Below are 27526 nucleotides of genomic sequence, written 5' to 3' on the forward strand. Positions count from 1 at the left end.
AACCCAATCAAGAGTTGCCAAAGCACAATCCAATCTCAACAACATTCTGCTTTCACCCTCTTGCATATTACACCAAGTAAACTCAGGCCCAACAAACCCAAGATCCTTGAACCTACACTGGTGAATAACTTCTCTAAAATCATCCATTTGTTTTTGCGATCTTAGCACCCCGCCCAATTTCTTTTCCACTGATAATATTTCATTAAAATCACCAAAGCATAACCAGGGCAGATGAATCTTTCGACTAAGGCTTCTCAATAACTCCCGTGATTCTTTTCTACGGTGAGTTTCAGGGTTCCCGTAGAAACCGGTGATACGCCACTTAAAACTGGACTCAGGGTCAGTCACCATTGCATCAACAAAATTCCTAGAATAGCTTTGGATTTCAACCTTAATATCCCTACACCATAACAAAGCTAAACCCCCACTCCTCCCAACACTAGGAACAGTTAAACCATTCAATAGACCAATTTTAAATTTCACCTTTTCCATATGATATTTCTTCATTTTTGTCTCCGATAAGAAGACTATCTTGGGCTTCCAACGTTGCACGAGCTCGCGCAACACTCGAATTGACCGGGGGTTCCCAAGCCCCCGGCAGTTCCAACCTAAAGCAATCATTGGTCTATGCGGTGCTGCTCAGCAGTCACCACCGTTTCATCAAATAAATTTGCACCCCCTTCCTGTTCCCCAACGTTAGCACATAAACGTTTATGGACATTTTCATCAGAGATAAGCAACATTTCATTATTAAACTTTCTTTTTTTACTTACCTCTTGGGCTCTTTTTGACTTCACCACCTCTTGGGCTTTCCCTTTTTCTCTAGCGATCTTTTTAATTCTCCCTTTAGTTCCTTGGGCAATCACACGGTCTGGACAAGGAGGCTGTGTCCGGTCCACCAAAGAGTGCTCTTTTTCTTCTAACCTCACGGGCTTTTTCCTTTCAAGCTCATTTAAATTCAGCCCATTCTTCTTTTCCCCACTTAAGCCTTCATTCTCATTTATTCTTTGTGGGCTTACACTACCAGCCCCATTAGTATCTGGCCCAAATGGCTTTCTAACTACTTGTTGACCAGCTTCAGTCCTAATCCAATTAGTCCTTACCGAACTAGTTCTCTCTTCATTCTGCCCATCACTTGTCTTCTGCTCCTCCACACTGTTCAAAGCTCCTGTCAACGTCTCTTCCCATCTGGCCTGCTCACCGTGTTTCCTATGACTTGACATATCAGGATTCATCTCATGCTCCAACTGATCCGCCTCCATCATGAGCGTTGCACCCTTCTCCGCCTCTACATTCCTGTCAACCACCATCGCTGGCGAGCTTTGGCTGCCCGCCCCACTTCCTTTTCTAGCATTACCGTCCACCACCATGGAAGCCAAGCCTCCTTTCTCAGCCACGGACTGCTCTTTCAGCCTTTCTTTTTTACCTCCAAATTTCAAAACTCCACTAGCTTTCAGCCATTTACCATATTGCCTCCCTGATAATTGCTCCAGTGAACTACCTTGACAATGTTTTTCATCATGCCCAAGTATTCCACATCTATAACAGAGAGTAGGCAACCTCTCATACCTGAAATCCACCCAAAATCTTCCACCTTCATCATTCTTCACATACCCCCCTCTACGGAGAGGTTTATCAATTTGCACCTCAACTCTTATTCTTAAAAACTTTGCTTGGTCTGTTTGTATAGCTCTCTTGTCAACCTCCAACACTCTTCCAATTTTATTGCCAATATCTCTTCCAATATCTTCAGTCATATTCTCAAATGGCAGACCCCAAATTTGCACCCAAAAAGGAGAATGAAAGAAAGTAATGTTTTTTGATGTCAAACCTTTCCTCCACCGGCAAAGAAGAAGGAGGTTATTATCAAAATTCCATGGGCCACTTCTTTCCACCCACTCTAACTGGTATCTAGACCCAAACTTAAACTGCAAAATATTATTACCCACTTCCACTATTCTCAGATCAGAGCCCATTTTCCAAGCTGCTTTTAGAGTGTTCTTCACAGCTCTAAGATTTTGATGGCGATCTGAAAGTAGACGCCCAAATAAGCTCAGAGAGCATTCTTCAAAAATTTCAGAACTGTTGCTATTAGTAATAACAATATCCTCTTCTTCTTCTTTTGTGAGCTTCAAGTTTCCCAAACTATTCACTACATCTTGATCCATACAGCTACAACCAAATGAAATATGGACTACAACCACTTTAAGGAAAATGGTGTAATCCAAGAAAGAGCCCGGATAAGATTTTTAGGGAGGGAATAAGCTCTTACCTGACTGAGAGAGAAAGAAAGCTCTTACTGTACTGAGAGAGAAAAAGCTCCTACAGGGGAGAGAGCTCCAATTCCAAGGACAAGCATCCAATAAGGAAAATAAGAGATGAAGATAAACTCATCCTAATTACAAAAGGCTGCCCAACAGGCCACATTGAGAGCCAACAAATTTATAGTTTTAAGAAAAAAATGAAATCCCAACAACATAAAGAGGAAAGAGCTACTTTCAAATCATAGAAGAATGGAACAAAGAACCAAGGATTAGAAACATATAGGTTTATTAGGGCTTCAATGATACCTTTGGAATCTCAATAAAAAATAACATATTAGATCTTGTGTGAGATAGCCAGTTTAATGGCTTAGAAGGCTACTTGGGCTTCTCCTTGAATTGGATGTTCATTTTAGAAACATGGATTCACAATTTCATTAGCTAGCACTTATTGAACACATAAGTATCGGACACGGATAAAAGGACTTGTTTCAAAATAATATATAATATTATGGTTTAAAATCCAAATTGTTCAATTTACCAATTTTGTCTATCTCTAGCATCTCAAACTCTACTATCTTTGCAATCTTCCTCATTTGTGTGTTATTTTTCATGATGCTCATTGCTTAGCCCCTCCTCAATCTCCATCAAGAACAAGAATCACCAGAACAAATACTTTGTTAGTAGAAGGATACACAATTTTCTTACATGTCACTTAACAAACAGTACATAAGTATTAGCCCTCCCTTTCTTTATAAAAAAATGGCTTATATCAAAATGCTACATAAAGTTAGAGTTTCAAATCTTTTTTTTTTTTTAATAAATATAAGGGCACAATATTGAAGCACCAAAAACTTTATTGATGAAAATTATAATATAGTTCATTTAATAATTTGAAGCCTCACATTATCTAATAGTTTATAGGCAGGAATTTAAATTTTAAACCACATGTCCCATTATATTCCTTTAACTTTATAATAAATTGCTAATGACTCTTATAATTCAATTGGTTGATACTTTCTGATGTTTCTAACGAAAACATTTGGAGATCAAATCTCCTTCATCCCAACTATTAAATTATTAAAAAATAAATAATAAATCTAAGAACATAGTACATATGTATATTTAGTTACACGACCTATTTAATGAGTAAAGTGATTTATTAAATAATACATGTGGATAATTTTATAAATCATCAAGTAATATGTTGGAGGATATTGTCATATTGCTTCAAACCGGTCTAAAGGAAAACTTGTCCATAATTTTTTCACAACTATTAATATAGCTTAATCCTAGTAATTTTATTTTTTATTTTTTGTGAAGTTGGGGTATTATGGTATTTGAACCCCAAAATTTATCCATTGCAGACATTAGGGTTAGGATGATTCGAACTATAAATATCTCCGTTGACACTAGATACAAGCTCTCTTGCCCTTAATTAGGTATTTTTTTTCTTTGGATAAAAAAAAATTCAAGTAAAGTTAATATTATCCTTATTATAATGAACAACTATTGTTTATCAAAAACAATTTTTTTTTTTGGAGAAAAGTTTATATAAAAACTATACTTTTATGAACAGAGTTTTTCTTCAAACTGAAAATCTAACCATTGAATTTTATGTTCCTTATATTCTTAACATGCATATCAAATTTCATTAAAATTTGATATTATTTACTATCCGATCAATTAACTTATTTTTTTTATACACAATTTTAGATCATAAAAATTTGAAATTTTAATATTTATTTAATGATTTTTTTGTAATTTTGTAAGTATTAAAAATGTAATAAGATCATGTAATTTAATGGTTAGTTTGGAGAGTTTTATTTATTTATTTTTATGATAAACTTTGTTTCCTTTAACTTTATCCCAAAAAAACTTTCTCAAAAAAAAAAAAAACTTTATCCCAAAAAAAAAAAAAAAAAAAAACTATAGCTCTAATGGAAAAATGAAACTTGGATATGAATCGGACCTTCATTGGAAACCGATATCCGAGTTCCGAAACTTTGACACACGCTCTCACTCTACACTCTAGAGAGAGAAAATGGAGCAGAGCTCTACCTACCGCGGGACCCGCCCGACCCGGCACCAATCGGAGCCGCTTTACTCCACCGTCGTCATCCACGGCGGCGACTCCGACTCCGACTCCGACCACGACCGAAACTCCCGCAAATCACAACCGCAACCACAAAAGCAAGACCTTTACGCTACAATGGTGTACAAAGATAGCGAAGAAAACGAAGATGAAGACGAAGACGACGATTCGTCTCTGCCTCCACTCCTTAAGCGACTCCCTAAAGACTTCGGCGGCGGAGCTTCGATCGACTACGACAACGACTATGGAGAGTCTAGCAAGACTGAAGATTTCGGTACAATGATCGTGAAGTCCGATCGTAGTCTTAACGACCGGTCCTCTTCGTCGTCGTATTACTACTCGTACTCTTCCTCGAAGCCTCGGAGCTCGCCGACCTCTGATTACGAGTCCGCGAAGAGAGCGATGGGTCGTCGCGACGATGTTGATGATGAGGATGAGGATGAGGAAGAGGAAGATGAAGGTGATGGAGAGAGAAACTCGACTTTTGTGGTGAAGAAGAGCGAGAGAGGTAAGAGTGTAAAAGGTTTGGGGGATTCGACGATGGGACGCGCGGTGGCGAGTATGCAAGCGGCTGGGGAATTAGAGTTTGTGAAGCAGAGGAAGCTAAGCGCGGCGTCGGCGTCGGAGCAGGGCGGCGAGGAGCGGCGGAACCTCGCGATGAGAAACATCTCGTCGAGTTCGATTCCGGAGAGTATTGTTATAAGGGAAGATCCTTCTACTAAGTATGAATTGCTCAATGAGCTTGGTAAGAGTTCAATTTTGATCCTTTAATTGCGTAGTGGATATGATGTTTGTGGTATTCAATTGTGTTGTTTTGATGCATTGTTAGTGAATCATTGGATTGGATTGTAGAATCATGTTCATTTCGTGTTGTTTTGGAGTTAAAAATCTGTTTTTTTTGCTCGAGATCACTACTGATTTTGTGTCGTTTTGGAGTTAAAAATCTGTTTTTGCTTGAGGTCGCTACTGGTTTAGGCAGCGTGCATTTCAATTCTTTTGTGAAATTTGTTGATTTTTTGAACTTTAGAATGTATTTCGTGGAGGAATTCTATACAAATGCTATTGCGCGACGAACAGTGAGTTGATTTAAGTGGAGAGAATGAAGAAAAAGGTGGAATAAGACTTAAAATGACATGATTAAAAGTAGGGAAAAAGGACTTGCCATTTATGGAGGTGGAATAGAGTATGATCCGTGGTTTTCTCCCTAGGGGTGGATCCAAAGGGCCCTCTGCCTTGGTGAGGTTCCACGTCATTTAAAAGAAAAAGGAGGCTGCATAGAGTATGAATTTGGATAGGATGAAATGGTGAAAAAGAAGTAAAGAATACATGTGGTTTACTCTAATTAGTGTGTTGAGGATCCATAGCCAACTCCGCATTTTTGGTTCTAAAGCTTGGTTGTTGTTGTTATACATACGTGCGTATGCATTGTTTTCCCCTTTGTCGTGCAATAAGATTGTTATTTGTGTATTACAAGAAAAAGTTGATATAGGTGAGCTTTGTGCGATTATGTTATTGTGCTGAACAAAGTTGGTTTTTGGTTATGGCAGGGAAGGGGTCATATGGGGTTGTTTACAAAGCTAGGGATATAAGAACTTTGGAGCTGGTTGCCGTCAAAGTCATATCATTAAGTGAAGGGGTGTGTTTTTTCTTGCTTGTTCTTGTTTCTAGTGTTGCATTTGGTTTAATTTTGAACTTTTCAAAATGAATTACAATATTTTCCATGTTTAGGATGAGGGATATGATGAAATCTGTGGTGAGATTGAGACGTTGCAGCGGTGTAGTCATCCAAATGTTGTGCGCTACCTGGGGAGCTACCAAGGAGAAGAGTATCTTTGGGTAGGAAACAGAGAATTTGATTATGTACTTGTGAAATGAATTGCATCAGAAGTTTAAAGTTTGGGACTACTTATTTTAATATCTTGGCAGATAGTTATGGAATACTGTGGAGGTGGAAGTGTTGTTGACTTGATGAACGTTACTGAAGAGCCTTTGGAGGAGAATCAAATAGCATATATCTGTAGGGAAGCATTGAAGGTATTGTTGACGCTGGTTGGTTTGAAATTGTAAATTATTGACAATAAGCAATTTTAAATATTATGCCTATTTTATAAAAAAATTTCTAATTTTTGTGCAATAAAACTTAAGTCGGACTACTTTTTGCCATTTTTTATGTGACATAAATGCTTCCTTGCCTTCTATCTGCTTTATACTTAATATTATGTTTATTTTTATATGTAGGGTCTTGCTTATTTGCACTCGATTTCCAAGGTCCATAGAGATATTAAGGGTGGAAATATTTTGTTAACGGAACAAGGTGATGTCAAATTGGGTGAGTAGACTTCATATAGTATTGTCAACTTCATGTCTATTTATATTCAAAAAACGTCTTGTTATGTTGATTTATGAATCCAACCTTTTATTTCTGTTTAATGTTGTTGATACTTGTTTTGTTATATATGACCTATTATTTGGATGATAGAATTGGTTTGGGAAGCACTATTTGGATGTTTGGAATCTTACTCCATTATGTTTGATGTGGATAGTGTGGAAGGAATGGAATAGAAATACTTTTGAGGATATTAAGAGACCTCTCGACCAACTCCTTGTTGATTTGTACGTTGTTTGATTGGTCTTGCGTATGGGATTTTACACATTGTAATTCCATTTGAGTTGTGAGACTCACTTTGATTTCTTGTATTATTTTTTTTAATTTTTTGTGTTACTTTGTGCTCATCATTCTGAGCATGAAGTAATCTTATTTTTCAATAAAATATTATTACTTATATAAAAAAAAAAAATTGAGTGGTACTCTGTTTAATTTTACATTAAATGTAGCTTGAACTCAACTATATATATTTAATGTATGTATGTATGTATGTATGTATGGAGTAAAAATCTATTAATGAATTTTAAAGGGTGCCACCCATGCGCGGTTGTTTTTTCGGACTTCCTTGTTTGATTAGCTGCCATCGTTGGGTTCCTTTTCTTTTTCGCCTCTTTGAGATTTTATTGATCATTGTGCTATACAAATATGATGATGGTGGTCACTAGAATACTCCCTGTATACATTGATTCTTTTCTTCAATAAGATATGCTATTTATAAAAAAAATAAAAAAAAAAGTGTGTCACCTATTCATCTCCTGTCAAATGCCCTGCATGAGACAACGGAAGATCATACTCCAAAATTTCAGCATTACTATAACTGTTGAACTTGACTTGTTAACTGGCTAAGAGCTTCACAACACTTTCGACATAACCCAGTAAATCCCAAACATTAAAAATATCAGAGTGCAAAGCTCTCTAGCAAGAAAATGAGAAGTAGATGGTCGATAGTTTGCTTATCTCTCTTACACATGCAACACCAGTCTATCACAATTAATTCCGCATCCAGAAGTTCTTGGTAGTTAGGATTTTCTCCAAAGCTATTGTCTAGAGGGAAAAGCTGACATTTGTTGGAACTTTAGGCTTCCACAGGATCTTCCAAAGAAAGGACTGATGAGATGTCAAGTGTAACACTTTATAATAGGATTTGACTTTAAAAACATATCGTGAAGATGGAGCCCAACAAAGTGTATCCACTCCATCTCGTCTTATCTTCCCAGAATAAATCAAATTCATAAAGGAGACAATCGATTCCTGTTCCCAGTCCTAGACTGGGAAAACAAACAACATCCCAATGGTAGCTATCCCTTACAAAAGACAAAATGTCTTCCACAGAGGCATCCTTATTGCTTGCAATATGAGCTTCAAGCTATTATTTGTACTTTGAAAATAATTACAAAAGCAATACAAACTTCTAGCTATTAGTCGTACTTTGAAAATAATTACAAAACTTGAGTCCGAACATTGAACTGAAGGTTGAACCCATGATTTATGTCACTTGCTCTGTGTCTGGGTCGATGTTCAGTACTGTTCTAAACTTCTAATAACAATTGTTTCTGCTTTTAGCACCTAAGTATGTGTTTGTCAATAACTTTGTATATGACAGACTGCAGCAGAGGATTCATCATCCGATCAACTATCTGCAGTAAAACTTTCGAATTTTACTTAAGTCTTGCTATGGTATAATCTAGTGGATGCCTTTGAAAGTAATTCATCTCCTTCATGTTGTATGAAGCTGATTTTTCTTATTTGAATGGAATATTTTGGTAACACAAGTGACAAAAAACATATAGATAAGAATAGACAATGAAGAGGGTTTGAGAAGGATTTCATGGGGAAATTTATTTATTTTTGGGTCTTCTCCCCCCTCTTCTTTAAATAGATTGGATACCGAGTCTATGCAATGCCTATAAATTGGGCTGTCTTTTTCCATTTTGGTCATTGAATTTAGAAGTTAAGAAATATAGCTTTTCCTTTTAATAGCACAATAATTCACCATTTGGTGAAATTTTGAAACATGGGCAGGTGATTTTGGAGTTGCAGCCCAGCTTACAAGGACCATGTCAAAGCGCAACACGGTACCATATTTGTTTGACTTAAATGCAGATACTGTAGTTTGCACACAATTGTTTTTATTTTTTAACCTCCATATTCTCCTTTCTGTTATGCTACATTTAAATTTATGTTTTATAGGTCAGAAGTCACCACTAGTTCACTTGGGGTTCCTTGGTGATGCCTAGGTGATTTGGTTTCCCTTGATTAAGAGTCTCAGATAAATTTGTATTCATGGTTCTATGATAAACGTGAGTTATCAATTTTCAATACCTTGCTATTTCACCAAGGGAAAGTAGAGAGCTCAAGAGAACATAATTTACATCGTGAAATATGAAGAGCATATTATTGAAGTAAAGAGCAATAGAATGAATGTTTTAACTTATGCTTCAAATCACCTGTTGCTTCCATCTTATTAGAATGTTAAATATACTAAATAAATTTTAATAAATAGTGACAAAGTGGGTTGGGTGACATCTACTTAGAAATTAAAAAAACTACTTTACTTTTGACATAATATCAATCATTAATGAATTATCAAATAACCTATGTATATATAATCAATGGTGTGATGTCAAAGTTGCATTCACAAAAGTATATAAATTTTGTCAAGATGCCATTACTGTGAACCAACTTTTTAGGGACATCAGACTGGTTCAATAAACAAATTTTATATGAAGAGTCTCCATATAAAGAAAGCTCCATCTATTTATCTGGACTCCTTGCAAGGTCACATTATCATCTATTTATGACCTAATCAGGTCAAATTTGAATTTCTTGATTTTTCAGATCTGAAAGAAATTTATTTGCAATTTTTCTTTTTTTCCCATTGCAAATTTACTTTTAACTTTTAAGACTTCCTTTGTTAAGCAAAACCCCACCCTTCTATGAACCTCAGCTATAAGGAGAGGTTCATCCTCCTTTCAAAGGCCCTTGTCTGCTATAAATTAAAGTCAAAAGACTGTCTTATATTTAGTGAGATGGTGGAATTTCAATAATTTTTCCTCCATAAAAGTGCCCAACCAAGGAATATTATGTCTGAAATCTTTAGGGATAACCTTGACAATACACTGCTTTTAAAGCCTCTGCAGTCTTAGGTGTGGCTGGGTGGAAAAGATTTTTTTTTTTTATGTTAACAATTTCCTTCCTAACTGCAGCTGGCATTAAAGTAAACAATTTTTTTTCCCCCCAGCATTGTTGGAGGGTTGTTGAAATAAATGTTATGGCATTTTTGCAGATTATCATAGAAAAATCGCCAAATACTTTGTTTCTATTAATTCCCAAAAATAATAATACCACCAATATTAGAGATTTCTGGCCCAGCAGCGTTGTGAGTAGTGTGTGTAAGTTACTGGCAAGGTGTGGCTAACAGATAATGCCTTTGTTGGTGATCAGCAGATTCTGGAAGTCTCAGCTCTTATTGCTAATGAATGTTTGGATATTAGAGTGAAGAGTCGGTTCCCAAGGGTGATATGTAAGCTGGACATCAAAAAAACTTATGACTGTGAATTGGGACACGTTACTTTACCTTTTGAGTAGAATGGGGTTTGGTGATAAGTGGAGGAGATAGATACATGCTTGTATTTCTATGGTCCGTTTGTCAGTTCTGGTTGGCAGATCCCCTGCTGTTTTTTTTTTTTGGTAGTTCTCAGGGGCTAAGGCTGGCGGACCCATTATGACCACCATTATTTATTCTGGTCTTAGAGGTGTTGAGCCGGATGCTAAAGAAAGTTGCCCCGGGGGGGGGGGGGGGGGGTGGGGTGGTAATTCGGGAATTCAGAGTAGGGCCCGATCAGTTGGGGGGGTTAAGTATCTCTCATCTTTTATTTACGGAGATACCAACTTATTTTGTGATGCAAATGAAGACCAACTTCTTTATATCAGAATGGTGTTGACCTGTTTTGAAGCTGTTACAGGTCTGAAAGTCAGTTTGGGTAAGAGTGAAGTGGTTCCAATAGGTGATTTGGGTAACATGGCTGATCTAGCGGAAATATTATGTTGTAAAATTGGGAGATTGCCTATGACCTGCTTGGGAATTCCTATAGGGCTCCCTTTAAGGCACTTTCTGTGTGGAATTCTGATGTAGGAAAATTCTATAATAGAGAAGATGGAACAGAGATTAATTGGTTGAAAGATTATACTGTCAAAGGGAGGGAGGCTAACTTTGTTGAAGAGTACGCTTTTGAGTTTACCAACATATTATCTCTCCTTATTTACAGTTCCCATGTCTTAGGCAAATGGGCTAGAGAGGCTCCAAAGACATATCTTGTGTGGTGCCTTAGAAGAGGAGTTCAAATACTCTTTGGTGGCTTGGGATAAGGTGTGTTCACTTTTTGAGGTAGGCGGTTTGGGCTTACTGCTAGGGGCCAGTTATAGGTCCAAAGCTATATGGGATCCAATTTTAGAGAAGATGGAAAGGAAGTTGGCTGGTTGGAAAAAGCTTTACTCACTTATTTCCTCTCATTGTTCCCTATTCCGGTTAGTGTTGCTCAAAGGATCGAGAAGATTCGAAGGGATTTCCTATGAGGGGGTTTAGGAGATGAGTGTAAGTTCCACCTAGTGAATTAGAAGAGACTATATGTGAACTGATTCAGTATGGTATTTTGGGGTTTGAAGTGTAGGGCGCTTTAATGGTGCATTGTTGGGGAAGTGGCTCTGATGCTTTGTTGTTGAAGGTGATGCTCAATGGAGATCCGTTGTGGCTACCAAATATGGAATTGGGTTAGGCGGGTGGACGTTGGGGGTGTTAAGGGAGCCTTATGGTGTATATTTATGGAAGCAAAATCGGAATGGGTGGGAGAGATTTGCTTCTTTTGTTCAATACAAGGTTGGCAGTGTTTGATTTTGGCTTGATTTATGGTGTGGGGATCCTATTCTTAAGGAGGCTTTTCCTGATCTTTATGGTATAGCATGGAATAAGGAGGCGCTAGTGGCTGATTATTTGGGCTGGACAAATGGTGTAATGCATTGGGATGTTTTTAATAGGTCTGTCCAGGATTGGGAAGTGGGGACTCTTTATTCTTTTATGGGTCTTCTTTATTCCTTGAAGATTGGAGGGGTAAGGAAGATTGCATGCGTTGGACCCTACCGAGACAGCTGTCTTCTCTGTTTGTATTATCAGGTTCTTTCTCCTACTAATGTGCAGAGCTTTCCTTGGAGAAGTATTTGGAGTGTCAAGGCCCCTTTGAGAGTGGCCTTTTTCTTGTGGACAGCAACTAGGGGGCAAATTCTAACTTTGGATAATAGTCGCAAGTGTCAGATATGTATTGTTGAGTGGTGTTACGTGTAAGATGAATGGGGAGTCCATGGATCATCTACTCCTTCGGTTGTGCTTATGTGCACAATCCTTGGTCCCTAGTGTTTTGCATGTTTGGAGTTCAGTGGGTCATGCCATGGAGGGTGGTGGACTTGCTGGCTTGTTGGAAAGGGGACTTTGGTGGACACCGAACCATAGGTATGTGGGAGGCTATTCCTGCTTGTATTATGTGGACTGTATGGCAAGAAAGAAATATGTGAACATTCAAGGGGACTGAATGTACATTGCTAGAGCTGAAACTGTTTTTCTTGAGACTAATTGTATAATTGGATGGCTGCCTTGAGTAGGCATTCTTTTTTGTCCTTGTAGGAATTTCTGGACTTAATGTAATTTTTGTTAGCTTTACTCTTTGGTACACTACTTGTGTGCAGGGGAGTTTGTATTGCTGTTTTGTTCTTTGAGCATGCAATAAAAAATCTTATTTATGATAACAAAAAAAGTCTCAAAACTCACTTCGATTTTCTGTTTGATTCTTTGTAATTTTTAAAGATACTGTCTGTTCAACATTGTGAACATGAAGTAATCTCTCTTTCAATAAATATATTACTTAAAAAAAAAAATTTGGCTCCCGGGATGGGGAATGGGTGATTCAAGCTAGTGACCTCTGATTCATGAAGCATGGTCTCAACTGGTTGTGTTATCCAGGGGGTGAACAATTTTGGTGAATGGTTTTTATTTTATTTGATTAGTAAGTTACACATACACCCAGTGGGTCTTGAACTTATTACCTCACCCTCCAAACAATTATATTATGGGAGAAGGAAGTGCCAGTTGAGCTATAGCTCATTGGCAACAATTTTGGTGAATTGATAAAGAAAATTTATTAATAAGTAATATGATTTCCAATTGGCTGCCTTTTGTTCAAGGTATCTAATTATTGATCCGGCTTTGTTCCATTTTAGGATTACTGATTTTCATCTATCTTAATGCTTATTCCGCTGTTAATATTATTCTATTTTTCCTTTGCATTTTTCTGTCTGTAATTGATGATTGGGAATATTTTCACTATCTTTCTCAGTTCATTGGCACTCCACATTGGATGGCTCCAGAAGTTATTCAAGAAAGTCGCTATAATGAAAAGGTACCATATTCTTGGTCTTGGTGGATTTAATTTTCTTTTGGGCTTCTTTTCTTGTTTTTTTGCCCACTAGGATGCCTTCTACATCATTGGATTACTCATTCTTTAACAAAACATTAGAACACCTGAAAAGAAAGGTAAAAATTTATTAAAGTTCCTTAGACTTTCTGACGAAGCAATGAATAATTTTCCATTCTCTCTTCAGAGATGCATTACTTGCCGTATTTAGAGAAAACCTTGATAAACAGCTCCCATCCCCATCATTCGTGTTGGCCAGCAACCTACCTAAGGCTTCCATGGCAAGGACAAATAAAAATGGGGAAAGAGGATCCCTCTGCCTCAAAACTGTGAATCCTGGCAATGAAACCACTAGGACTGCCATTCACCACCATAGAAAAGCGGACAGTGGAAAGCCAAGAGGCAATCTATGACCTTCCTTTCTCTCCAGAGCTGCACCTTCCCAGCATATATAGAAGGAAGTCCTATTGACATGGGCATAAGCTTTTTCAATGCCTAACATGCACAACACCCCAGGAGTCCCATCCTTCAATCTGTCATCTAAGCACTGTCTAGCTATAATGACGGAATTGTATTGATAACATTGAAAGGAATTGTATTGATATTGGGATATGGTGAATATAATCATTTAACTATGTACTTCTAACACTCCCCCTCACGTGTGGGCCGAAATTACCTTTTAATAGGTGAGGCCTAACACGTGAGAATTTAAATGAGAGGTAGAGTGTAAGAGACAGGGATCGAACTCAAGACCTCCCGCTCTGATACCATGTTAAATTACCGATTGTCCCGCTTAAGCTTTTGGGACAATCGGTAATTTAACTGATATCACATTTTATCATGTTGCTAATGTTGAAGGAATTGTATTGATAATGACTAGCTGAAAAAAGAATCTAAAAATTTGGGATGATAACTATATTAATTGGAAGTGAAGGTCCTTCACTTATTTGAAAAGAGAAAGCATGCAAGCAAAGTTGTTTGATTCATCATAGCAGCTGGAACATTACACTCTTATTCAGTTCAGGTGTTTGGTAACATTTTTGGTGTAACTGTTTGGAGACATTACTGTTTGTTTAATTATGATTGCTCTAAATTATTTTTTTTGTAGCTCTTAACTACATGGTACAATTAAATATTCCTCTTTTCAGGTGGATGTATGGGCTCTTGGCGTGACTGCAATTGAAATGGCAGAGGTATATCTTCCAAGTGCATAATTTTGTTCTACAATTAACTGGAAAAATATGAAAGCTCAGCCATCTTTTTAAAGTTTTAGTTATAAGCTGCTTGCAAGTGGATTTAAAAAAAAAAAGACTCAAGAAAGCTCAAAAAAAGATGTTGGGGGTTAATTCCTCCTAAACTAAAAAAATTGACCAATGCCCCCCCTGGAACTATTGGAAATAGGCAAATAGCCCCTTGCCGTTACCAATTTCTATTAACTTCACAAATGTTAACGAAATATATTTATATTCCTTTGTACTAGATATACCCTTTGTGAAAAAAATTAATCACATCTTGTCTCTCTCCTCTGGGGTTTCTTCTTCAATCCTTCCCCTTCTTTCTCTCTCTAAAAATTATGGTTTATAGATCTACACAGTTATACACGTATAGTTTACATATCTACTACCCATAAATACAAAGAAATTCCCCAGCAAACCCACCGTCTACATACCCAAATCCCCCATCAGCAGAGCCAAAATCAACCAATGCAAACCCCCTAGTTGACCTCAGATCGCCAATATGAGAAGTGGTGTTTTAATACAACAGCAACAACGGAGCAAGCACATTGAAGAGACTTGACCTGTGAAATTTCAATTTGTGAGAGAGAGAGAGAGAGAGAGAGAGAGGAGAGACGGGTTCAATAGATGAATTATTGGCAAGGACCACTGGTAGTGGGTGGAGCAAAGGAGGACCGGCTTGAACTCAGATTAGCATGTTCTGTGGTTAGAAGCTTCACACACACATACAATGAGAGAGAGAGAGAGAGAGAGAGAGAGAGAGAGAGAGTTCAAGGGGACATTGGTCGATCTCATAGTCATTAATCCCTTTTGCTCTATTTTTCACTTATATAAACAAAATTCCTCTTTTTTTCAGGGACTTCCTCCTAGATCAGCAGTACATCCAATGAGGGTTAGTGCCGCAATTTTGATTTATAATTTATACTGTAATTTATATTTTCATTTGTCACACATTAATCCATGTTTGTGCATTGGTCTCCTTGGAACGTGGTTGTTACATGATGATGTCTTGTGCTATGCTTATATGCATTCAGTGCTTTCAATAGTGTCGGATGTCTTGGAAAATGAATGCAACTGGGAGATAGTCCCCCAAAACTTATATGTAGGAATGTTGCTTGTCTTTTTCTTAGTTTAAAAAGGCCTTCCAATATTTTGATGTGTACTATGTTTGCATGGGTATGATCTAAGGCTGCCTAGTTATTCTACAAGTTCTGCGTCTTGTCCACAAACTGCTTTGAAATTAGCTTCTGCAATCTGTTATAAAGTGTATATATTTTCTCTTTCCATTATCAAAAAAGAAATATTTCATCTTTCAACACTAATAGGACTAATAGTTGCACTTTTTAGAAACCGTCTAATGAACCTTTTTTTTTTTGATAGGTAATTGGAAGTTTTATTGAATAAAAGTACATCTTGGTCATGATGGTGAACAAACTGTACTTGAAACAATTACAAACAATCTAATGAACTCAATGAAACACCAATAAGGCTCTTGAGAGCTTCTTGAAAACCCTAGACCTAGCTTAACTGGAGCGAGACTCTGAAATATACTTTTTTGATAAGTACTAAGTAGTTTCTTTATCAAAGAGCAAAAAGGGTGTATCCCCTAGTACACAAAAAGTATACAAAGGAAGAGCCAAAAATAAAAGAGGGAAACTAAATCAAGGTCAGATACTTTGACATATACTGAAAGGAAAATTGTGGACTTGGCAGATGCTTACAGTTCTGCTACTGCACAAAAGAAGTTTTATAACTCTCATACCGAAGATTAAAAACTGATTTAATATTTATAAAAAAAATGGATCTTTGAAATAAGGTAAGACTTGTCTCCATTGGATGTTTGTTGGCCCTACATACTTCCTGTCAAAACTTGAGTCTTTCTTAAAGATATGCTTTGGTTGGGGAAACATTTTTCAAATGTTTGGAATATGGAACTAGCGTGTCGAATGTGGTTAATTCGGTGGGAACGTACACACTTACTTTTGAAGATATTGAGAGAGCCTTAGATTTGTTGAGGTCTATGCTAGTTGGGACTTTGTTTGAGTGGTCTCGTTTTTGGGGTTTTACTCAATGTATTTCTATTTAAGATTTCCTACAATCTGTTAGCATTTCTTATTGATTTGTTTGTAATTGTTTCAAGTATAGTGTGTTCATCATTGTGAACACGGCATACTTTTTTATTCAATAAAACTTCTATTACCTATAAAAAAAGAGTGTTTGATCTTTGTCCTATTTTGAATATAGTTATTTTTACTCAAAGAAAGGAAGCAAAACTGGAATCTACAGAAAGAAGCAACTGGATCCTTTTACATATGGCTGAATGAGTTTTTATATCATCTTTATTATGTACTTGAATATTAAGTTTTATATAATTTTTTGAAGAGTATCTAAAGTGAGGAGACCTCATGGTTGTAGCATGTGGTAGCATACGAAAAGGCATTTGAGGCTGGTTGGTTTAGATTTTCTGATTTTGTGTCTATTAGGGTGGGGAATGGCAGGAGAATCAGGTTTTGGCATGATGTGGTGTGGTGATCAGTCTTTGCAGGTCTTGTTTCAAGACTTATACTTGCAGTGGAGAAGGATGCATTTGTGCATTCATTGATTACGTTTGGAGAGGATGGTAGAAGCAGCTGTTGGAATCTTAGATTCCTTATGGATTTTCGTGATTGGGAGCTAGAAGTGATGAAAGAATTGATGGATTTTCTTTACTCCAAACATTTTTTTTTTTGATAAGTAATAAGAATTGTATTAATCATGAAGAAACAGTGAATAAAGCAGATACAAGGTGTTCATGACAGTGAACACAAGAAACAGCAACAAAAAACAATAAAGATAGAAAAAGCAACTTAAGGGACAATTTAAAGGGAAGTAAGAAACTCAATAATAGAAGAACAATTTGTAGAACCCTAGCACATAGACCAATCAAAAAGGGTACTTTGGCATAGAGCTTGTAACTGAACAAGCGATTTCTCTTTAGCCTCAAAAGAGTGCCGATTTCTTTCCATCCAAACAACCCACATAAAATAGCCAGGAACCATATTCCATATGTCCGAAGAAAATTTCCCCAGCCAATAACTCCATCAAGACACCAAACTCTCCACAGATCCTGGCATGACCCATTGAATCCCGAAAACTTGTAACATTTGCACCCACAAAGAGTGAGCTACATGATAGTGTAGGAGAAGATGATCCACAGATTCCTCATTATAGCAGCACATACAACATTGATTCACGAAGGGGAGACCCTGGAGCATCAAATTATCCCTAGCCAATAACTCCAACAAAACATCAAACTCTCCATAGATCCTGGCATGACCCATTGAATCCCGAAAACTTGTAACATTTGCACCCACAAAGAGTGAGCTACAGGACAGTGTAGGAGAAGATGATCTACAGATTCCTCATTACAGCAGCACATACAGCACCAATTTGCCAAAGGGAGACCCCAGAGCATTCAAAGTGAAACAGTTGATGACTTGTTGCACTGCACCATTGCTAAGGAGATGTGGTCTATTGCATTTATGGTTTATGGAGTACTGTGGATAATGCTAGGCCAAGTCATTGATTTGTTGATGATTTGTAGAGGGGTGTTTGGATGTCATTGTAAGAGGGTTGTGTGGAAAGCTACACCAGATTGCATTATGAGGACCATTGGGAGAGAAAGGAATCACTGGATTTTTGAGAATGAAGAGCAATCTATGCAAGATATGAAGAATATTTTTTTTAAGATCTTTGTTTGAATATTGTACTTCAATTGGGGGGTGTCTTGTGGTTCTATTGTTGATATTTTGGACCATATGAGTGTCTGCTTGTAATTCTTTAAGGCGCTTGCATTTGAGCGTTTTTTCTTTCTAATAAATTATTCTTTTGTCAAAAAAAAAAAAAAATGTATGATGTCCAAGGAAAAATGAAGGATCATGGTATTATTGTTTTTTACTTTATAGTGCAGCAATAGAATTGATTCATAAATTGGTATACCTTTTTTGATGGGATCTAGTGCATTAGTGTTGTTATGATCGCACCCAAAACTGGTATACAATTTAGATTACTGAAAACAAATTCTATGTGTTTTTCACCTTACGTAGCTCCTTTAATCACTTAATGTCAGTATTATGGTCATTACAGTTTAGAATAATGTTGTTTTCTACCTTGCTTGCTGATACATGCTGCATAATAAGTGAACCTGTGACATCTATTTGGTGTTATGCAGTGATGAGGGAATATATGAATTATTTATTTTCTGATGATAGGTTTTGTTCATGATATCCAGTGTTATGCAGTGATGAGGAAATATATGACTTATTTATTTTCTGTTGATAGGTTTTATTCATGATATCCAGGGAGCCAGCTCCAATGCTTGAGGATAAAGAAAAATGGTTTGTTTTTTAAGTCCATTACATCTACATATTCTATTAACAGTTATTGTCAGTGCTAACATGTAAGTTAGATTGTGATGAATAAAATTTTGAATTGGAAAATTTCCATTTGTTGGGTGTTGATTACTAAGTTTTCTCTACTTGGTGCTGATTTCAGACAATCCCCTAAGTGCTGAGTTCATCCTTTTGTTCAATTTCCCCTTATCCTCCATTTGATACAGTCTGGCATCACTTATGTCTATAATTTCCTTTAAATTTGGTAGGCACTTGTATGATAATTTTATGATCCTTTTATGATCACCTTTTGGTCTCTCCTTCCCGTCAAATTGCTTTATATGCTCATTTGTATTTACACGTTATATAAGCTGTTTTTGTATTGAATCTGTTGGTATGTAGGATAAATGGGGGAATTTGTAGGGTCTTACTAAAAAGAGGAAGGTCTTGATTTTGGGTTGTAAGGAATAAGGGAAAAAAGAAATATATGGTGTTTAGGGCAGTATGAACAATACCTGTGAATAGTTGCGCAAGAAAGAGAAGAAGAAAAGAGGAGAAAGGGAGAAAAAAAACACAGAAGGTCAAAATACCTTAATGCTCAAAACACTATATTTTTATTAATCCACCCTATTTATTCTTTGAGTACATTGAGCATAAATATTCTCTTTAACACTAGTACTAGTAGTATTAGGACTCCTAGTTTGACTAATAACCTAAAACCTAAGAAAGTACTAACTAATAAATGACTAATTTAGGATAATCTTATGCTTCGTGGTCGCCCTTTGGCGAATCGTTGTTGTTTGTGCAGTTGCAATGCGGAATCTGTGGATCACCTGTTACTTTTTTGTCCGATAGCTCATTCTTTGTGGATGTATATGCTTCGGTTGTTTGGGATCGATTGGAACATGCTAGGTTCAGTTGTGAACTTATTATTTTGTTGGTATCATTGGCTTGGGAAGCATAGCTTTGATATTTGGGATTTGGTTCCAGGCTGCTTAATGTGGACTATTTGGACTGAACGGAATCGGTGGTCTTTTGAGGATAAGGAGAAAACTGTGGTTCAGTTATTAGAGTTTTGCGAGCGGACCCTCTTTGATTGGTCTCGATGTTGGGGTTTCTTGGATTGTTCTACCATTTTGGATTTTCTTTCATCTATTAGAATAGATTAGGGGCTGCTTCTGTTTTTCAGTCTTTTTGTTCCTTTCTTTTCCTTTGTTCACTACTGTGAACTCTTTGTGTTTCTCTTGCTATTCTTTTATTATTAATATTCTCTTCTTACTTATTAAAAAAATAAAAATAAATGACTAACTTAGACTCGAAGAAAATAAATCCTAAGATACGTAGAAAATTTTGGACTCAGGTATACTACTAAAAATAAAATACCCTAAAAATAAAATACCCTTAATTCACATCGCAAAGGTTACAGAAAATACCCTTCAATTTATTTGGTGTTCAGTGGGTTATGCCACTAAGAATTTCAGATCTGTTATCTTCTTGGCAAGGCTGGTTTGGGTGTCACCATAACAGAAGAATTTGGGAAGCAGTTCCTCATTGCTTATTGTGGTGTTTATGGCAGGAACGTAATGCTAGAAGTTTTGAGGACTGTGAAAGGACCATCCTTGAACTGAAATTGTTTTTTATTTATTTATTATTTATTATTATTATTTTTTTATGTCCTTATTTCACTGGCTGCCATCTTTGAGTTCCTTTTCCTTCTCTTCTATTTTAGATTTTATTTGGTTATTGTAATTTATTTTTTGACTTTTATGGTCTAGTATACTCCCTGTGTAGAGTGTTTTTCCTCTTCAATAAAGTACATTATTTATTTTTAATAAAAAAGGGTTATGGAAATTACAGTTTTGCCCTTGAATACAAAATTTACCAAAACTTGTTAAATAAAAATCTAAATTAAAAATTGTTTTCAACCTTAGGACATATACATCTATTACCTCTAAAGCCACACGATTTTTTACTTCAATTGGATTTCACATGTGGGCCTCATAAAGTAAATCTTGAATAGACGAATTTATAAAATAGTAAAAAATTCCTCATAAAGTAAATCTTGAATAGACGAATTTGTAAAATAGTAAATAATTAATCTTCCGGCTACATCAGTAACGTACCTAATCCCTTATCCCAAAATGAGTCTCCTGCTCTCCTTTGTAGGATGTCCCATAATAGTGTCAACTTACGATGGCGCATTTTTGGTAAGACTTTGAATTTATTCTACTTCATTAGACGTTGTGCCATTTCAAACTGAGATGCAAAATAAAATTTTCATGATTCTTACATCAATAAGGGTTCTATGACTGCTTTTTGCCAAGTTTACCAAGTGAAAATTACTAGTTTGTATTCAGAAGTAGTGGGACAAACTTACACATTGTTTATAATAGATCTCAAGTCTTAAGAGAATACATTCTTAACCTATACTCTTTCTATTTTAAATGTTGGCTGAGTTGAGTGGTTAGGTATCTACAGGTTGAGTTGTGTTTGTTCCAGTAATGTTATAAAGATCAGGAAGCAGTGGGTGAGAGAGAGGCAATGGTCTACCTCTCCTGCAGCAACATAGAGAAGAGTTCATGTAGGCCATCTCTAGGCTATCTTTTTTAGATATATCTAAAGTGCTCATAGTTCATAAGAATCATAACTTACCAAAGCAACTGTCTGGACTGTCATTGGAATTATTATTTGTTTTTGTGATTTCTCTCATGTCCAATTTGTACCTTACCTCTCTACATGCAGTGCTAATTCTTTCCTCATATAATGGTACACTTGTCCTAAAGAAAAGAACTGGAGCATCTTTTCTTTGTAAAGTTAATGTGCAATTTTTATTTTATTAAATTACCGATTGTCCCAAAAGCTTAAGCTATTAGGAAATAGTGAATTTAATCACTTAACCATAATTGTAACACTCCCCCCCACTTATGGGCCTAACCTTCCCCTTAATAAGTGGGAGCCCAATAAGTGGGAATTTAACATTTTAAATGGGAGGTAAAGTTAAGTCAGGGATTAAACTCAAGATCTTCTTCTCTGATACCATGTTAAATTACCGATTGTCCCAAAATTTTAAGCTATTAGGAAATGGTGAATTTAATCACTTAGTCATAATTCTAACACATTTAATTAAAAAGTACAAAAAACTTTGACGAGAGAGAGAGAGAGAGAGAGAGATCTAATTTTGCAATTGAACAATGGAAGCAGTGGATTGGGTTGTGAAGTGTGGAGCCTTTGGTCTGCAATCTCACTACTAACCCAAACCCAACCTGAATCATGATCAGTAGCTTTCCTAAGCAATTATTTGTAAAGGTAACAGTTAAATCTACAAAGTTGTAATCCTATAATAATTCTTGATGATTTAAGTTTTGTAATTTATATTGCTGTCACTGGCTGAAGCAATATAAGCTCACAATGGTTTTATGTTCTACTTCAAGCTCTAGCAAGCAGAACTTTCTGAATTCATGGTGGTTCTTTTAACTTTCATTGCATACATGCCCAAATATTTCTGTTGTTTGTTATGACATTTCTTACTTAAACCATGATAAACATGTTATCTCCTTTGGTAGGTCTCTTGTGTTCCATGATTTTGTTGCGAAGTGCCTAACGAAAGAACCTCGTCTACGCCCTACTGCATCTGAGATGTTGAAAGTACGTTAAGTAACATGTCTCCTTTCTTTAAGGCCTTGCATGTTTAAAATAATAGAAGAGCTCCAAGTTTTTCCTCATATTATTGTCTATGCTGAGGAAGTGATCCAGATATTATTTAAAATTGTTTCTGTTTTGTTATGCACATGTATCTTGCTTGGTTATGATATATAACTTATGGCTTGGTTATTAATGATATAATGCCTCAGTTGTGTAGAAGAATTTTACAAATTTACACTGAAACTGGTTCAGTGTAGGCTATATGGTGTAATCTATTTATGACCATGAGAAACACTGATCTAGTATTACTAGCATTATGTATAGACTAGAAACTGGTTCATTATTATGTCTTTGAATAAAATTTTCTTTACTTATCAAAAAAGAAAAGAAAAGCATTATGTATAGGCTAATGTTCCATAGAGCTAAGGAATCTTATACATTTCTTTTGCCATTAAGCATGGATGATTAAGAAATTGTATGCATATTTTGTTAAGTTCGCATGTGTTCATTCTGATTTGACCTATGTTTTCTCTATTTATAGCACAAATTCATTGAGAAATGCAAAAGTGGACCCTCTGCAATGTTCTCAAAGATTAAAACAGCGAAGGAATTTAGGGCTTCCATGGCTCTTCAAGCACAAAATCTCGCTCCAACTTTGCCTGGAGATGATGTATGTTGACATTTCTCGATTTTAGTCTCTCCCCCAATTCAACCACCCCTCTCTTTCTCCTGTTCCACCCCCTCCTGAGGTGTCTCCTTTTACAAGAAATTTTTTTAGTCTTAGTTTTACCGTTTTGAATTTGAAACAGCCACTGGAAGCTTCAAATGAGAATGATGATTATGGAGGTACTGTTCCATCAAGGCCTTACAATATTGGGCTTCAAGTTGCAAATGAAGTACCTGTACCTAGCTCTGTGACGAAACAGCACATATTGGATGGTACAGAACAAGATGGAGAAGGTATGCATGTCTTACATTTTATGTCATTGAGCACATTCTAGCTTGACGTTAGGCTATGATTCAAGCATTGAAGCTAAGTTCTGTCACAATATCTTCAGAAATTATTAAGTGGCTGATTTCCGCTTGTAATTCTTAAGGCTTCCTTGTGTTTTTTATACATGAAGTAGTCTTTTTTTATTTTTTTTATTTTTATAGGTAATCAGAGAACTATTATTAATGAGTAAAAAAGGAAGAGTACAAGTTTTTCATGATGATGAACAAGAAGAAAAGATAAAACAAACAGCAAAAAAAGAGGGTAATTAGGAAACTAATCTAAGGGAAAACATAAACTTAGAGAGAGAAGAATAATCAGTAAAACCCCAACAACGAGACTACTCAAAAAGACTATGCTGGCATAAAACCTTTAACTCATCCAGTGTCTTCTCATTGTCCTATATAAAAAAGGGTCCGGTTAATATATGTCCTTAGGGCATACATTAATCATCTATTTTAGGAAACTTTTTATGTGAAATTGAAAAAGCTGTCAAAAAAGTTAATCTGCTTCTTCTCTTTTTTTTTTTTTTTTCCCATAAAAATTTCCTAAAATGGTTTACTAAGATATGCCCTAAGGGCATTCGTTAGTGAAACCCTAAAAAAAAATTGGCTGATTTTTACCTATAAAAAAAAAAAAAAAAATGGCTGATTTTTTATTCAGTTGACCATTCATGTTAATCAACATCGTCATCAACTTGAATCTAACCATTTGTGAGTAAATTAAAAATGTGAATCTAATTTATAATTTAAACTCATGATATGAACTCACACACATTTGAGAATATTTCAACTTATTTTTTGATAAATTAAGGTCGTAACAAACGCATGAAATTCCCACTTTTACGGGGTCTAGGAGAGGTCATGGTAGACAACTGTATGCCCAATTTTTTTGAAGAAGCTAATTCCTAGACTCGAACTTGCGACCTGTTGGTGGAAGGCAATTGCCATCGCAAAAAAGGCCTTACCTCTTCAACTTATTTTTTGATACCAGTAGAAAATCAAGAGATTCCCTATGGTTGGATCATATGCTTTAACTTGGCTGTGTAAGGCATTGATTACGAGTAATTGCTAGCATGTGGTAGGATGGTAATGTCACTAGTGATGTTGTCCTGTCTTCTTTTTATAAGGAAAAAATCCCTAAAAAGATCAAAGATATAGCAACAACAACCAAGCCTTACTTCCAAAACTTTGGGGTTGGCTATGGATCATCAACAGGCTAATCAGGGTCGGCCGCATGAATTTTTTTTTGCCATTCTATCCTATCCAAAATCATACCTTCTCTCAACTCCTTAATTGACTTGTCTGGCATCCCATTATAACTATCTATCTTGTATGAATTTTTTTTTGGTAATTTTATAATTGGGAAGGGGAGTTTTGAACCCTGGATGTCTCGTTTGGAAAGATTAGGAGGTGCTAACTAGTTGAGCTACAAGACTCTTGGCTTATCTTGTAAGATTTATTCCCACAGTATCTGGTCAAAGCGGCCATGGTCATGTCATCTTATTTCAGTTGTTTGTTAGTTGATCATTATAGCTGTAATTTACATTTTAGAGATCACTTTATTTAACTGTTTGTACAGAGATAACTTAATACAAGTTATAGAATGCAAATAAGTCATTTGTTTTTAAGAGAGGAAATCTTTTTAGGGTTTCTCAATTTTCCATGCATATTTAAGAGCCAGCAGGTTATAAAATATTGCTGGACAATACTGTTCTTACCTGAGCACTATGTCTTCTAACGTATGTGAATTCCATGTATGACAGGTAATTTTGGCACTGTAATAGTTCATGGGGAAGATGAGGTAGATACAACGGCCACTCAGACGCTAATTTCCAGTGCTAAAGAACACTCACCTGCTCTTGAACATGTTGAAAACCTTTCTGCTATTGGCACGGGAGGCAAATCAGCTTCATCCCAGTACTCCCCTCATTATTTATATCTGATTTTTATTTAGGCACCTATATCTTGCTTTGTCATCCCTGCCTTTTTTAAAGTTGATTTTCAGTCAATTACATAAATGGTTATTTTTTAGTATATATGATTGCAGGCAGTGATTTTGCAAATTTTGTCAAAGTTGATTTCAATTTGCTAAAGACAGATACGTATATTTTACAGTATATATGGCTGTAGACCAGGATTTTTGCAGATTTCCTAAAATGTGATTAGTTTATAGTTTATTTGGTTATGCAAATGCTCTTGATATGTATCTCTACTTAATCTGTCATGCTTTGATTTTAATTCTCTGCTTGTGTAGTACTTAAAACTGTGATTTTCGTTTTCAATTTAAAAAGTTTGTTTTTGAAACTTCAAGGGTGCACCAATATTATTATGATAATGTCTCAGGGTGGAGAATATAAGAGGTGTTGATGCAAACAACACATTGGTTGGAGAATCAAATTCTGTTACACAGACCATACGGGCATCTTCTGACTCCGTTTCTAGCTCTACTGAACAGAACCTCAAGACAACGGGTGCTACTCATGTGGAAGTTGGGGGTGGCAGTGGTATAAACAGTAGCACATTGAAGAATGATACTGTTAGCCGCAAAGCTTTTGCATTGCAGGATAAGGTAATTTCATACGGAATTCTATATTCACCAAATGATAAATGAATTGTACTTGTATACTGCATACTGCTTCAGAAGTAAGCAATTAAAAGGTCAGTCAGGGTGGGGAACCTTTATTAAAGTTTTAGACATTCAGTTATGAACATTAGATTTGGATTATTTGCATATAGAAATGTAGAGCATGGGTAGCTTAGGATTTACTGACTTGAGATTCAGGATGGCTTGCTTGTCTTTTATTTTTTGTATTATCTGTTTGTCAAATAACTTACTTTTCATGTGATTGGATTCTGATCTTTTGTTTGACTTGTTGCCCATTTTGATATTTTTCACTCTTCTTAGGAGCCTCTGAAATTGCTTATTGCTGTGGCTGATTATGGGGCCCTGCTAACCTAGGTTTCAATGTCAATGTCATTTGCAGCTTTGGTCCATATATGCAGCAGGTAATACAGTACCAATTCCATTCTTGAGGGCAACTGATATATCCCCCATTGCTCTCTTGTCAGACAATGTGCTTGGTAACAGTGGAACTGTAGATGTTGAGGCATTGCAGGAGCTCTTTACTGGTGATGGACAGTTGAAAAAGGGTCGAAGAGGACAAAATGAGGTCACACCTAGTCTCTGTGTGCACCTGCACATGCGCTGATATGCCATTTGATGATATGGGTTTCTTATCTGTTTGTTGTGTTGCAGATGCCCCTTCCTCCAAGCGTGTATCAGAGACTCACTTCAAGTTCTACCCAATTGAATTTGGCACAGGCTTTAGCATACCACAAAATGTTGGGCTTCTTTACTTGTCTAATTATGGGTTTTGTTGTCTGTAAACATGATTGACCTTACTTAAATGTCTACTTTCTTGTTGAGGTATGTTGCTTGATTTTTTTTTTTCTTTCGTTATTCATTTTTTGCAGGTGTTATGAAGATATGCCACTCCAGGAGTTGCAAGCAACACAGGAGCAACAGACCATTCAAAATCTTTGTGATACACTTAGAACTATTCTTCGGTTGTAGATAGGCAAATGCTGCTGCTAATGTAATTTTTCTTAATCTATCTTAGTCTGTTTAGGTTATGGAAAGGCGAAGGGTGGCACTAGTTGTAGTCTTAACATTTATTGCCGCAGCTTATACATGTATCATATATGTAAATTTTAAAGTAGGGCTTTTACCAAGAGGGGATTTGTAAATTCTCAAATGCCTTTCTCATCTCTAATTATTTGAATTTTTACAGAAAAAATTGTCATGAAGTCCCAAAGAACAAGGTCTATTGCCATTACTGTCTTCCTCACTTGTTTCTTCCATTTTCCCTTGATCCTCTTCACTTGTCTCTTTCTATTTTCCTCAGTTTCAATTAGGATCTACCACATCAGAGACTTTGCTACTAGATGGGATACACAATTACATTATTTGGCACTTAATGGACACAAACATCCATGGACAAAAGAATTTGTTTCAAACACCGTATGACATTAGAGTTCAAAATAAATAATAAATAAAATAAATGGGAAATTATACTTTGTCCA

At 36.2% G+C, this 27526-nt stretch overlaps 2 protein-coding genes across 2 annotated transcripts; one reads left to right on the forward strand and one right to left on the reverse strand.

Annotated features, from left to right (window-relative positions):
* Positions 1–617: 617 nt before the first annotated feature.
* LOC126719985 (uncharacterized) lies at positions 618–2168 on the reverse strand. The gene is made up of 2 exons (XM_050422477.1): positions 774–2168; positions 618–683 (listed from the first exon to the last, which is right to left on the reverse strand). Exons 1-2 carry the CDS (start codon positions 2166–2168, stop codon positions 618–620), a joined length of 1461 nt encoding a protein of 486 aa, XP_050278434.1.
* Positions 2169–4216: 2048 nt separating this feature from the next.
* LOC126719043 (serine/threonine-protein kinase 1-like) lies at positions 4217–27279 on the forward strand. The gene is made up of 18 exons (XM_050421583.1): positions 4217–5101; positions 5904–5992; positions 6085–6192; positions 6283–6390; positions 6595–6685; positions 8765–8817; positions 13126–13188; positions 14352–14396; positions 15295–15330; positions 18759–18814; positions 22372–22453; positions 22992–23120; positions 23260–23410; positions 25207–25360; positions 25787–26012; positions 26428–26613; positions 26700–26785; positions 26918–27279. The coding sequence occupies exons 1-18, from the start codon at positions 4306–4308 to the stop codon at positions 27015–27017; spliced, it is 2559 nt and encodes an 852-aa protein (XP_050277540.1). The 5' UTR covers positions 4217–4305; the 3' UTR covers positions 27018–27279.
* Positions 27280–27526: the final 247 nt, after the last annotated feature.

This window comes from Quercus robur, chromosome 3 (assembly GCF_932294415.1).
Source record: "Quercus robur chromosome 3, dhQueRobu3.1, whole genome shotgun sequence".
Classification (NCBI taxonomy): domain Eukaryota; kingdom Viridiplantae; phylum Streptophyta; class Magnoliopsida; order Fagales; family Fagaceae; genus Quercus; species Quercus robur.

Excerpts from the sequence above, each read along its gene's own strand:
- LOC126719985 (XM_050422477.1), bottom strand. The coding sequence starts at position 2,168 with ATGGATCAAGATGTAGTGAATAGTTTGGGAAACTTGAAGCTCACAAAA. Across the intron at positions 684-773 it reads AGTCAAAAAGAGCCCAAGAG|GAAGGGGGTGCAAATTTATT; the intron begins GTAAGTAAAAAA and ends GTTGGGGAACAG.
- LOC126719043 (XM_050421583.1), top strand. The coding sequence starts at position 4,306 with ATGGAGCAGAGCTCTACCTACCGCGGGACCCGCCCGACCCGGCACCAA. Across the intron at positions 6,391-6,594 it reads TCTGTAGGGAAGCATTGAAG|GGTCTTGCTTATTTGCACTC; the intron begins GTATTGTTGACG and ends TTTTATATGTAG. Across the intron at positions 26,013-26,427 it reads CTTTTGCATTGCAGGATAAG|CTTTGGTCCATATATGCAGC; the intron begins GTAATTTCATAC and ends TGTCATTTGCAG.